Source organism: Monodelphis domestica, chromosome 1 (genome assembly GCF_027887165.1).
Source record: "Monodelphis domestica isolate mMonDom1 chromosome 1, mMonDom1.pri, whole genome shotgun sequence".
Classification (NCBI taxonomy): Eukaryota; Metazoa; Chordata; class Mammalia; order Didelphimorphia; family Didelphidae; genus Monodelphis; species Monodelphis domestica.
Genome location: NC_077227.1, coordinates 703913313 through 703927612, shown reverse-complemented (window position 1 = coordinate 703927612; position 14300 = coordinate 703913313). Strand labels below are relative to the sequence as shown.

At 34.8% G+C, this 14300-nt stretch overlaps 1 protein-coding gene across 16 annotated transcripts in view; it reads right to left on the bottom strand.

Moving 5' to 3' along the window:
- Nucleotides 1-14300, bottom strand: part of BANP (BTG3 associated nuclear protein) — a 261969-nt gene that overhangs the window by 201761 nt on the left and 45908 nt on the right. The window contains exons 2-3 of one of the 16 annotated variants that reach the window (XM_056810684.1): nt 4338-4406; nt 3496-3657 (exon numbers count right to left, since the gene is read on the bottom strand). The exons of the other annotated variants lie outside the window; for them this stretch is intronic. Coding sequence (XP_056666662.1) covers nt 3496-3521 — 26 coding nt within the window. The 5' untranslated portion in view covers nt 3522-3657; nt 4338-4406. The remainder of the gene's footprint in view (nt 1-3495; nt 3658-4337; nt 4407-14300) is intronic. 16 annotated transcript variants of the gene reach the window in all.

The window sequence follows — 14300 nt, the reverse complement described above, 5'->3', positions numbered from 1 at the left end:
TAAAAAAAAAAAAGAGCTAAACCAGTTGTACAAAAAATCAAGCCATTCTCCAGTTGAAAAATGGGCAAGAGACATGAATAGGCAATTTTCAGTTAAAGAAATCAAAACTATTAATAAGCACATGAAAAAGTGCTCTAAATCTCTTATAATCAGAGAAATGCAAATCAAAACAACTCTGGGGTATCATCACCTCACACCTAGCAGATTGGCTAACATGGCAGCAACGGAAAGTAATGAATGCTGGAGGGGATGTGGCAAAGTTGGGACATTAATTCATTGCTGGTGGAGTTGTGAATTGATTCAACCATTCTGGAGGGCAATTTGGAACTCTGCCCAAAGGGTGATAAAAGACTATCTGCCCTTTGATCCAGCCAAAGCACTGCTGGGTTTGTACCCCAAAAAGATAATAAGGAAAAAGACTTGTACAAGAATATTCATAGCTGCGCTCTTTGTGGTGGCAAAAAATTGGAAAATGAGGGGATGCCCTTCAATTGGGGAATGGCTAAACAAATTGTGGTATATGTTGGTTATGGAATACTATTGTGCTCAAAGGAATAATATAGTGGAGGAATTCCATGGGGACTGGAACAACCTCCAGGAAATGATGCAAAGTGAGAGGAGCAGAACCAGGAAAACATTGTACACAGAGACTGATACACTGTGGTACAATCAAATGTAATGGACTTCTCCATTGGTGGCAATGCAATGACCATGAACAACTTGGAAGAACCTACGAGAAAAATCACTATCCACATCCAGAGGAAACACAAAAACACTGAAGAAAAACAACTTCTTGAATACATGGGTCAAAGGGATGTGCTTGGGGATGTAGACTCTAAATGAACATCCTAGTGTAAACAACAACATGGAAATAGGTTCTGATCAAGGACACAAGTAATACCCAATGAAATTGCGCGTTGGCTATGGGAAGAGTGGGTGGAGGGGTGTGAGGGAAATAATGTGATTATTGTAACCAAGGAATAATGTTCTAAATTGACCAAATAAATGTATTCAAATGGAAAAAAAAAGAAAAAAGAAAAAAATATCTGAAAGAAAGATCCTGGGAAGAAGCTAATACATTAAGGAGCCATCACCTTAATCATATCTCTTTCCCTGGCCTGCCACACTAGTTACTTTGGAAATTTTCTCCTTGGTGGACAACTGGGACCCTCTTTTTTGCTTGAGTTCATATTTCTTATTCTTAATGGGAGAGTTTATTTATACTATGCATTATCTGGTATGTATTCCTCTTTTTACACTTGCTCTGATTTCTGTTATTATTATCCTGAATAAATTTTCTTATTTGTTAAAAATAAAAATAAAAATCACAGAGTTTTAGGAACTTAAGAGAACACCTTGTTTCAGAGATAAGAAAACTGACACATTAAATGGCTTGCCAAAGGTAACCCAGATAATTTCCTAACGGGTCAAGGGTAGGACTCTAACATTCTTAGCTCCAACTCCAACACTTTGCTATTTCCCTTACTTTCTGAAACTTGTGATTTGAGGGGAAAGTCCAATCAATTTAAAATTGTAGTTAAGGGTTGGCAACTAAAGTGGAAGAGACTGCCAACTGGAGAACCCTCTGCCTGAGCTAACTCAATCTCTAAATACATCCTAATAGAACTCTATGTTCTTTGTACTCTCTCTTAAGGATTTTGGAATTGTAACTTTGAAAACACAACAGGGATATATTCAAAGCCCATCAATAAACAGGTTAGGATATCCTCCTAGAGAAATGAATGGCAAATTACATGAATGCTACAGGTCAGCCAAATCTAACTGGAATCAGTCCAATAGGATCCAAATCCAAATCAGCAAGATGTCACACCCTCAAAATTAGTCAGGGAGAGGTCAGGAACAGTGTACTAATGGACATGTCTTTTACCACCTCAATATTCTGTTTTTCACTGACTTATTATCCTTTAATGGAAATCCCTCCTTAGAAGAAAAACCGTCTAAGACAGTTTTAAAAGGACAAAAGGCTTGTAGATTCTCTTCTTTTTCTTACAGGTTATCAACACAATAATATCTAAGTATCAGATCACTTATATATGCAAAATTCAAAACAAAGAATTACCTTACTACCCATCCTAATTTCTTCCAGGTGAAATTTGAAGATATAAAGTTCACTAACTAATAAGTTACAATAAGTGTCTGAATTATTCATTTGTCAGACCATTACCTTCCTGAGCATAATAAACTCTACTTTTGAAAACACAGATTCATTAAAATACATTAAAATACAATTGAATGAGAGGAAATCAAATCATTTTGCAAATCATTCAACGTTCACTCTTTATCCAGGGAGTAATTCTTTAATTTATTAATAAATATTTATTGAGGGGCATCAGGGTATGGCAAATACATAATTTCCCAAGGAGTCAGGAAGACCTGAGTTCAAGTTCCATCTCTTGACATACACTGTCCCTATGACCCTGGAAAGTGACTTAAGTCTCTTAGTACCCTAAAAAACTCTCTTAAAATTATAAGTTACAGAGAAATCAATAATCAACCTCTGATAAGTGGTTGCTGATCTGCCTTTGGAACTTGGTAGAGTTCTAATGAAATCACAATAATATTTATTATGTTTATTATATACATGGTACTTATGGGGACAATATAACACCTCCATAATTAAAAGCTTCCTGAAAGATTAAATTAAATATAATTAAATATATTAATTAAATTAATTAATTAAAAGAATTATTAAATAATTAAAATATAGTTTATGGCAACTAGAGAGGGAAACAGATTTAATGATGTCATAGTTCAACATATACCATACAACATTTCAAATTAATGGTAATTAACCATTGTTTAATTTTTCTTGTTAGGGTTGTATTTTAAAAAATCTTTGAATTTGTCTATGTACATGAAAAGCAAACCAAAATTACATTTGTTAATCCAATCACTAAAAATAAGCTTATGGGCACAGCTAGGTGGCTCAGTGGTTTGACAGCCAAACCTAGAGATAGGAGGTCCTGGATTCAAATCTGCTCTCCAACACTTCCTAGCTGGGTGACTTTGGACAAGTCAGTTAACCCCCAATGTCTACCCTTTATTACTTGACTGCCTTGGAATCAATACACAGTGTTGATTCTGAGAAAGATGGCAAGGGTTTTATTAAAAAATAAGTATGTAATAAAAGTAAATTATTTTCATGTTTTCATTCATTTATGCTTATAGAATTAGCAGATGACATTCAAATCAACCAACAACTAAGTATTAAGCATCTGCCATACATCAAACCCTAGGAAAACAATGACAGAAAGGGGGAAGAGTCCTTTCCATCAGAAGAGCTTACATTCTATTGCAGCAATATAGCATGTTCCAGAAAAGTAAATATAACCACTAACCCCAAAGATCCACTGGGGCCCTTCCCTCAGGAGCTCTATATATGGGTCCTTCTATATATAGTATCTTCTCCAATTAGGGTTTAAAGCCTTTAAAATAGGGGTGTCTCAAATTTCTATTTGAATCCTAAGTGCTTACCACAGTTCTTGACACACAATAAGCATTTAAGCAATGTCTTTTCATTCCTTCCTTCGTACAGGAAATATTCAAAATAAATACCAAGTCATAAGGGAGGGGGAATGCAGGATGAGGTTGAAGGACTTAATGATGGAGTTGAATCTTGAAGGGGATCAGAGATTCCTAAAGGCAGAGGGGAAAAGAGAGCCATCAGAAAAAACATCAAATGGACCAATTTGGTTGGCATGTACATAGAGCATGAAAAGAGAAATAATGCACTATCAGAAACAATACTAGCCACTAAGCAGACAGAAAAGTAGCCTGGAACCAAATCATGAAGGGTTTTATTTAAGTGACAAAGAAGTTTTATGTTTTCCTAGATGCAACAGAAAGCCTCAGGGGCCTCTTGAGTAAGAGAGGAGTGTAGTCAAGCCAGTATTTGAGGAATTTCAATTGGTAACCAGGTAGAATATGGATTATAGAGAGAAGATAGACTCAGGGAAATCAATTAGGAGGTTATTTTAATAATCCAAAGAAAGGTATGAGAAGACTGAACTAAGATGATTAAGACAGAAGTACAAAATAGTAAACAGATACAAGAAGCAACTAAGGAGGTAGAATTTATAAAGTATGACATCTGATGGAAATGGTTTGTGAGAAAGAGTGAAGATTCTAAAGGGTCAAAGAGTGGTAGATTTGAAGATTTGACTGGGTGAAAATGAGGTTACAATAAAGTCTGATGACAAGCTAGTACAATGGGATAAATAATAAGCTTAGATTTCTTGCTATTAAATTTGAAGTCTTGGAATTTAAAAAAAAAATTTTTAATGAGTGAATGAATGAGAAGAGAAAAAAAATTTCACCTGTAGAAGTAGATGTTGTTAAGACAAGCGTCCCTTTGGCTGAAGTGTTCCAGGTTCCAGGTGAGGAATCTGGCCAAGATGGAGCAAAAGATAAAATGGTGAGGATGGGAAAAATAAGCTGATAAATTAAGGAGATATGTGCTTTTTAATGTTTATTCAGTGGATGGTAGGATATGTTTGGAGATCTCCTAGAGAGGTTCATATAACTAATACAGAGATTAGTATTTAAATTTTCTTTTATCACCACAGATAAAGCCCCTTGTCTGTCTATATCCTATAAACACAAGAGAAAGACAAGATAAAGGTATGCAGAGGCTAATGGCCACCTTAGAGATGGATCTACACTAAAAATCAATCTATAAAATCACTTCCTATTATATTTCCAAAATAGAATAAATATCAGAAAAGTTCACAGAATTACAAAACTAAAAGGTGCATTAAAAATATTCTACAACCATACCTTTCCCCCACCCAAAAAATAGTTCCAATTATTCAAAGTTTATAATTCTCAGGTTAGCAATATTACTACAGAAAGAATAAGTCTGCCTAAAGTCAACAGTCACTGGGGCAAAGCTGAGGAGGAGGGCAGAGGATTTGCTGGTCCCAGAAAAGTTTTCCAACCAATAAGGCGAATTATTCCAACAGAAATTTTATTGGAAAGTTTTGAAACAAAGTAGCCTAGTTTCTGGAATGATTATCTACAACTCCCATATGAAACAAAATATTGTAACATACTAGAAATGATCCAGAGATTCCAATACAATGATTACTAACTATAAATAGCAAGCTTCTACTAAAATGTACATAATGTAGGAAACCTCCTTAAATCAATTAATTTTATTATCAGTATGCTAAACATGAGATTCTTTTATGACAATCAAAGTGCCAATGCTTATAGACATTCTAACTTTGGACAAAAAACAAAAGGTATAAATAAGTTGAAATTCATGGGTACTTTTTGGATAAATAAAGAAAGAAGGCCAAGTTTAGTTCATCGCTTGCTCAAAGACAAACAAGAAATAGAACTATCAGGGATACAACCCAAGACCTTCCGTATCATATCATCTTTTAGGTTTGGTAGTGCCTTAGTGGCAGTAGGAGGTGACAGGACTTGCCCAAAGTGTGCCAGCAGCAGGATCTGAACTCAAGTGTTCCTGTTTCCAACCAGGAACCCTTTATCAGCTCTGTTATGCTGGACCCTATATCGCTCACTGGGAAAAGCATTTACTAATCAATCATCAAGAATTTCTTAAGTGCCTACGTGACTGCAAAACATTTAATAAGAATTAATCATAATGGTTATAGTACATGGGTTCCAAATCCTTTCTTTTTTCCCAAAAGTGATGAACATAGGATGACTTGTGGATGTCTATGAATTTTGGAGATATAGATTTTCAATACTTTATTTATGTGTACTTAAAATGAAATCACCTTAGAAGTACTGAATGTTAACATTAAAGGGGATATATATACATTTTTATATATTTGCTTATAAATTTGTATTTATAAACATACTTTCACAAAGTGAAGATATCCCATTTCCTCAATACTTTAATATTAAAGAAAATTCCTTAGTATATAGTATATATAAAACATATATACTATCTATTTACATGTATACGTAAAATTCTGATATTAATGACATGAAATAGTGTAACTTTGCACAGGCTAAATAATCAATCCCTCACTAACTAGACAGACAATTTTAATTAAAATGTCAGGTTATACAAAGCAACACTCATTTATTTAGTTCTAGAATTAATTACAAAATTGAACTTAAGATAAAGTCAACAGAGTTAAGAAAAGATAAAGTCAAGAAAGTTAAGATAGAAGAGGAAAAAACCCTCTTTGTTTAAATATATCCTGCTCCGAAAAAAACAAGGCAATGAAAAAATCAGTATTTTTTAAAACTAATCACAACACAAAGCCAAACAGACCTCTTCTTAAATTTCTAAATACTCAAGGTGAGCAAAGTCTCTGAAAGGACAAGATCTTCATTTCTCAACATTAAAAAGCCCCGCTGACTTGCCCATGAAGGCAGCAAAAAAGCCAAGGAGACAAGTTCACTCCAATTGCCAATCTGGTGACAAGTATATGAAATGTAATGACTAGGTTATTTTCTTTGACAAACTAATACTATATTTTCACCAGTATAACTGAAAAAAAAATCATCCTGACTACTTGGTTTATGATAATCTAGAAAATTAAAAGAACCTTCACCATTCCCATTCTCTTGAACATGGTGGAGAATGTAGATGATAAAAGGCCAAGGGTACCCTGGCAGAAAATTATTCACTTCACTCATCTGCTGAGACTCATCAAAATGACAAAGATCGAGAAATGTAAGATGTAAATAAATAATGGCATAATTGCATGGTTTCAAATTCCATTTTTCTTTAACCCATCACGTTAGGCCCAATGAAGTTACTGATTTCAAAAACCAAAAGAACACTATGTTGAAGAAAACAACATTTTACAATTTTCAATTGTTTAACTATAACACAATCCAAAAAAAGAAAAAAGGAAAAAAAATTCATTAGACTAAATAATATTAACTCATGTTTTTATGGTATTTTGGATTTACAAAGTACCATCCCCATAACAATTTCCTGGAGTAAATAGCCCAAATATTTTTATTCCAGTTTTGCAGCCGGAGAAATTGAGGTTGATTATTTAAGCAACTGACCATGTTCACATGGCTAATAAATGTCAGTCAGTAATCAAATTCAGGTATTTGGGCTCTGAATCATTTCTGCTTTGGCACATCCACATTTTTAAACTCTCTGAATGACAAAGATAATGTGCACTGCTAAACACAAAAGTAGTCTTGACACAGCTAGTTTTTAATTAAAAATAATTACAACAAACACTGTTAGTGCTGCAAAGTAACTGGTCCAACCACTGTGGATATTATTTTTGGAATTGTGTCACTGTTAAAAACAGTCCGCAGGTCTAGAGACGGGAGGTCCTAAGTTCAAATCTGGCCTCATAAACTTCCCAGCTGTGTGACTCTGGGCAAGTCTCTTAACCCTCATTGCCTAGCCCTTAACACTCTTCTGCCTTGGAACCAATACACAGTATTGACTCTGAGGCAGAAGGTAAGGGTTAAAAAAAAAAAGAAAAAGAAATAGGGGGTGGGGTGGGTGGACGCCAGCTGGGTAGCTCAGTGGATTGAGAGCCAGGCCTAGAGATGGGAGGTCCTAGGTTCAAATCTGGTCTCAGATATTTCTCAGTTGTATGACCCTGGGCAAGTCACTTAACCAGTATTGCCTTTAAAAAAAAGAAGAAAAAGAAAGAAATAGTCCAGGACCAAGAGTCCAAGAGCCTCCAAAATCACTGGACCTGTTTCCAACATTATCCTGGGGGGATCAACCCAAGAGGAAAAGGAGCTAGATAAAATGTTGTATACGTTATTAGATTGCGATTATATATGCTAAATTGTTTTTTAATAGAAGTTTGATCTAGAAGGTAAAGTTATCTTCTCTCAGAAAAAGGTTATGATGTAAAGCCAAAAGGCCTCAATAAATAGCATTTAAAAACTAAGAATATTCAATTATGTTTGCCACTGTAAAGAACATAAATTTGCTGGTCCCCATAGAACATCTTTTTGTCCCTCTTAATCCATTAGGTGAGTACCTGCCTGTGCGCTTTTTGGCAAAAATTAATGTCACTATAAGTTGCCTAAATTCATCCTTATCTCTCCTGAGATGCTTTCAGAGATGGCAGTAGCCCATTCAGTGAGCAATCTCAAATAATTCAGCTCACACTAACACTAAGGAACAATGACAGGGTGCTTATCAAGGCTGTTGCCCAGCTATTACTTCAGTCCAAGGTGCAAAATGCTTCTTAGCAAGCTGAAAAATGAAGCCAAGACCATCTAGGAAATCTCAGAGTCTTTCATATGATCCAGTTGATACATGGGAGATACCCTTAGCTGGTATCATCCACAAAGCTCCAGCTACCATAAAGACTACATTACAAAGGTGTTTCTTGGTTAAATGTAGGGGTTCTAGAGAGAAATCTATGTTTAAACAACAGCGAAAAGGTGATGAAGCAACTCAAACCACCAGCTGGAAACAATCAAGAGGAACTATTAAAATCAACCACTGAAGAAACGTATTTCTATGACTTCAAAAAGTCTGTTTCAAATGCATGTTTTGGTGTAAGCATAATTTTTTTTTTTGCAGTTTTATGAACAAACTTGGATTCTTTTTAACTTCTATACCATTTAATTCTAAAGTACATAGAAATAACCTTGGATTGTTACATATCTTTGCAATTTTTTATTTTTAATCTGTTCCTAAGATTAAGTTTTCCTTAAGTACAAAATACAAATAACAAGAGCAATCTGCAGTCTTCTTAATGAAATAAGCCCAGATCTCATGGAGCAAGGAAACAGAAAGCCAGGCATTCTGAGACTGAGACCAGAATAGTGACTATTCTGTGGCTTCAGTAACATAGGGAAACTCCCTCTACCAAGGCAGGCCAGCACCTTCTCAGTTATTTGTAGTCTTAGATATTTGTCTAGACAATTGATAGGTTAATGTCCAGGTTCACAACTCTGCTCTACTATACTATACTATATATATGGGCCCTCTACTATAACATTGTGTATTAACTATAAAATAAATGCTAGGAAAGATCACAATCACAAATTAAAAATCAAAAGGAAACTATATTTTCCTACTTTTTGTGAAGTAACAAGTTCCTTTGGGTTTCTACTTATCTTAGAAAACTGGCAAAGTATTTAGTAACCCAGGGCAGTGGAGAGAGCACTAAGTCAGTACTCAGGCAGCATGGATCTCATCATCACCAATGTCCAGCAGACCCAGAACCTCCTTGGACAAGAGACTTGTTTACACACAATCACAGGATTAGAAATTATGAGCTCCGAGTTCACAAAAAATCAATCCACAAGTGACAAAGAAACCCCACACAAGGGCAGAGTGGCCCAATAGCCTCAACTTGAAGATCTGAGAGGAGGAGAAGGGGAGAGAAGAATCCATTCTTCCCTTCACTCCTTCCCTCCTCAGCATGCAAATCCCCTTTTACACTGCTCTAATCATTACAAAATGTTTCCTTACATCAATCCTCAACTTGTCTCTCTGCAACTTTGGAACACACTACTATTCACTGAGTTTGACTAGAGACTCCCTTTTCTGATAAAATATACTGTGTCTACCAGTGGGTCCTAATTATAGACTGTAATACTAACTGGAATAAATTTAGGAAAGGTTTAAGGAGCACTAAAAATGTACTTAGCATGTGAAGACATTGTGGCAGATTAAAGTCACATTAAGGAAATCCTGCCTATGTATAATTTATAGAGGGAAATAAAAATATAGATATAGATACAGAAATAAATATGAATAGAGGAAAAACAAGGGTCATTTCCCATGTCAGAAAGGAGGTCCCCTACTTTATTCCCCTGAATCTAGGAAAGACTACCCTCAACTCCTTCAGTAGGAACACACACACCCATACAGTGTTACATTGCTAGATTTTAGGATGGTGATCTAAATTTTACATACTTTACATAAAACCTGATTGATAATGATGAACAATTTTTGTTATACTTACTGTTGCATGCTTTTAAATAGTTTTACTTAGTATTTTTGCATTTGTATGCCTTAGCAATATAAGGCAGATAGGTGGCAGGTAGAGAGAGCTCTAGGCATGGAATCAGGAAGACTCATCTTCCTGAGTTCAGATCTCGCCTCAAACACTTATTAGCTCTATAACCCTGGACAAGTCACTTCTCTCTGTTTGCCTCAGTTTCTTCATCTGTCAAATGAGCTGGAGAAGGAAATAAACTTCTCAAGTATCTTTACCAAGAAAATCCCAAATGGAGTCACAACAAAGAGTCAGACATGAATGAAAAATGACTAAACAGCATTCATTTGAAAAACTGGTATGTAGCTTCATGTATGGCATCATAAGTTGAAGTAATAGATCTAGGGAGCTCAAATTATTAATTTGTAATTCTAAGATTTCACATGATCTCCTAGGATTTAGACCTGGAAAGGACCTTAGAGATTCTTTGTTTCAACCCCTTCATTTTATGGATGAGGAAACTGAGGCCTCTGTTCTCATAACTAATAAATAGAAAACCTAGGATTCAGAGATGTTCTTATTCCAAATACAGCATTCTTTATACTAAATTCTGCTGTCTTCATGTCTTTAGGAAATGTCTAACAAATTAATTGTCCATGTTCTCAAGTTTGTAATCTTAAAATTTCATAGATAAAGTTGCCTCATCTGAGATGTCAGTATTATATATTCCATTTGCCCTTTGCACATTACATCTGTCATGCACTTTAGAGATCAATGAAAAACTGATTCATAGCTTACAAACAAAATAGGAATTAGAATTATTTTTATGAATTGGAATATCTTGTTTATACTGAGTATAACCTGCTAGTAAACAAGTATTTTTGGAGCTCCAAATGTATGAAGGATGAACAAAAAGAAAATCTCCCTTCTTGAAGACAGAGATAACAATTTCTTGTTATGAAGAAATAAAATGCACACAAAATTACTTTAAAGGAATAATAAGCTATCAGAATGGTTGGGACCAAATCTTTTCTTCAAAATTCAAAGTAGTAATTTTTAATTGTTTTCTGTAAAGTGTTATGAAAATTTTTATCTTTATTGACCAATAATTTTAGGAATTTTATATCAGATAATCAAATTAATGTAGTAATCAAATAATAATGCTTCCTATTGTTCAAATGCAATATTTCATTTTTTTTTAAAGTTGTACCCCAAAAGGAAAGACAAGAATTCAGAGAATTTGGAAATAAGTGTAATATGTTACATATATGCATACTCATTATGATAATGTTAAAATGAAATTTTTATATAAATATCAATTTAAACATAATGTACATATATTAAATATGTTATTCAATTTATATTAACTTAAATGTAAAAAAAGTATATGTGTGTGTATATATATATATATTATATATATATATATGCATACATATGTATATAAACATGAATACTAAAAGAATTTAGGTCAAACATAATGGCCAATGTTGGTTCCAGATGACTGATGTTAAAATACATTCTCACACTGTTAGGAAATTATCAACTAGTAGCTAAAAGTCCCATGGACTCTATCTAGTCCTCATCATTATAGTAGGTGGTTTTACTTGTTTTGTTATTTGGTTTTGTTTTGTTTTGTTTTAAACCTTTACCTTCCCTCTTGGAGTCAATACTGTGTATTGGGTCCAAAGCAGAAGAGTGGTTAAAGGCGAGGCAATGGGGATTAAGTGACTTGCCCAGGGTCACACAGCTAGGAAGTAGCTGAGGCCAGATTTGAACCTAGGACCTCCCGTCTCTAGGCCTGGTTCTCAATCCATTGAGCTACCCAGCTGCCCCCTGGTTTTGTTTTTTTAAGGGCACTATGAGGGAAAAGAGAGAGTACTGAAATACTTTGACCCTGTCAGAAAAATTTAACGGTTTTGGAAACTGACACCAAACATATTTTTGACCGATGATAAAGATAAGGATCTATCTGAACTTAAAAAGATGGGAAAATGTCTCATAGTTGTTTTTAGGTGACCAAATATTTTCCTCAAGAGAGCCCAGGGTTAGATAGGTAGTACTAATATTATCCCCACCTTTCAGATGAAGAAATGGAGGAAACTGACCCTCAGTTTCCTCAAAATAGCTTGACTGGTCAAGACTCCATCAAGCAGAAAGTATCAGAGCCAGGGCTCCTGACTCCAGATAAAGGATGTTTTCAATTAAGATACATTGTCTCACACAAAAAACACCAAAACCAGATACTCTTCTCATACAAATTCAAATTAAATGGAATAGAATTTTTAAAATAATGTCATGAGTGGAACAAAATCATTCTAAATAAAGCTCCATTTACAACTTAGCAATAATTATTTTTAGGAAAACATAAAGAACAAGTTAAATGTATTATTTTTTAATTGGACCATTTTTGTTGGGAGCTAATAAGCTTTTATTTTTGGCAAATTTATTATGCAAGATGTATCATCTCCTCAACAAGATGTTTTAAAATTTGGAAACACTGCACTGGCACTTTTTTTTGTAATATGGTATACCAATAATAAAATCAGAAAACATGGCTTTTGGGTCATAGTCTAAGTTCTTTGAGAAAAAAGGGAGAATAGAATTTCTATGTGAATTGGAAGAAGGAAGGAAAGAGGGAAAGAGAAAAGGAGGATATATTCTGGTCTAAAGAGTTATCATGTGGACCAAGAGATAACATCCTATCAACTTGATCTCAAATAAGCCAAAAAGCCTATAAACACTATTATCCTACCTTCACAACAGCAAAGACTGGATAAATATCTGACTAAGAATAAGAAACTTATTAAACTTGATTTTAAACATAACACAGGATCTATGGCCAAAAAATAAATATTTTTATACAATAATGTACACAAAGACTTGGGCATCTTTTAAAAAAAAATAAAATGTATATATTCAGAGATACCATCACACTCAGGGGAATAAGATTAAAGCGAATTATTCTAAAACATACTAAATAGTGAATTTCTATAATTTCTCATAGTATGAGTTCAAAAATTTCTCACTTATAACAACTTAAGAAACACATCTTTAAGAAGTTACAATCTACATAACTCATAATCTACCATAAACTTTCTGGGAGAAAATGAATCTATCCTAATAGGAGAGGTAACCAAGAGTTACTAATCTTGTTTGGGGAGTGAATCTGATTTACGTGGTGAGTCAGGTGGAGGGCTCTAAATGAGAATGTGCCAGGCGTTGCACCAAGAACTGAACACAAAATGACAAAAACATGACCTCTGCCTTCAAGGAGCTTACATATTGATGGGGGAGGCAAAATGCAATCACCTATATACATAGAAGTATAAATGGGAGACATAGCAAGTGTACCAATTCTTGGGGCAATAAGGTGGCTCAGTAGACAGAGAACTGGGTCTGGAGAAAAGAGGTCCTGGGATCAAATGTGACCTCAGACACTTCCTACTTGTGTGACCCTGGCCAAGTCACTTAACCCCCAGTTGCCTAACCCTTACCATTCTTCTGGGTTAAAACCAACTCTAAGACAGACAGTAAGGGTTTTTGTTTTGGTTTTTCTTTTAATTAAGTATGCCAATACTTCTATTATAGTAAGGAATTATAATGTCAGGTGATTTTTTTTTTTAAGACTCGGGTACAGAATCTGGAAATCTGAGTCCAAAATACCAACTAAGATTGGCAGCAGTCCACAACGATTTGTTTTCCAAAAAGAAAAAAACCAATAGCACCAAGCTGATACAAAAGAATGGTCAATGCAGGTTTTTAATTAGAAATAATCAAAAAGTGGAAGAGATATCTATTAGCTGAGGGATAGAGCATTTTCACAATACATCCTGTCACTGAACCAAAGCCAACCATTTCCAAAGCTGTGCTGGATCTGAGTGGCACATGCATGTTTTCCAAATGAAAAAGTCCTTGGTATTTAAACTGACAACACGTCATTTAACTCTTGGAAAGCTTTATTAAAGCTAAAGGGCCTTTAGGACTTACATTTCTCCCCTTAGATTATGCACATTCTTTCTCAAAAACCTGGTTTTTCTTCAAGTTTCAACTATGATGCTAATGACCCTGGGAAGTCTTCTCAGATCCCTCATTCTCCACCCAGGGTTTGGGACTCCCTCCCTCAACCACTCTCATGTGAGACCTATCTGTGAGTTTGTTGTATCCTTCAATAGAATGGGAGCAAGGGAGAGCAATGACTGGCCTGTCATGTTCTAATAAATCTCATTATCTTGTACAAAACATCTGCCAAATGTTTGTTAAATTGAATGCATGTCAATTAGGTGATAAGTAAAATTCACTCATTAAACTGTATTACATGGGGGCAGCTACGTGCCTCGGGAGATAGAAAGCCATGCCTCAGAACAGGAGACATGGGGTTCAAATGTGACCTAGAGCACTTCCTTGCTGTGT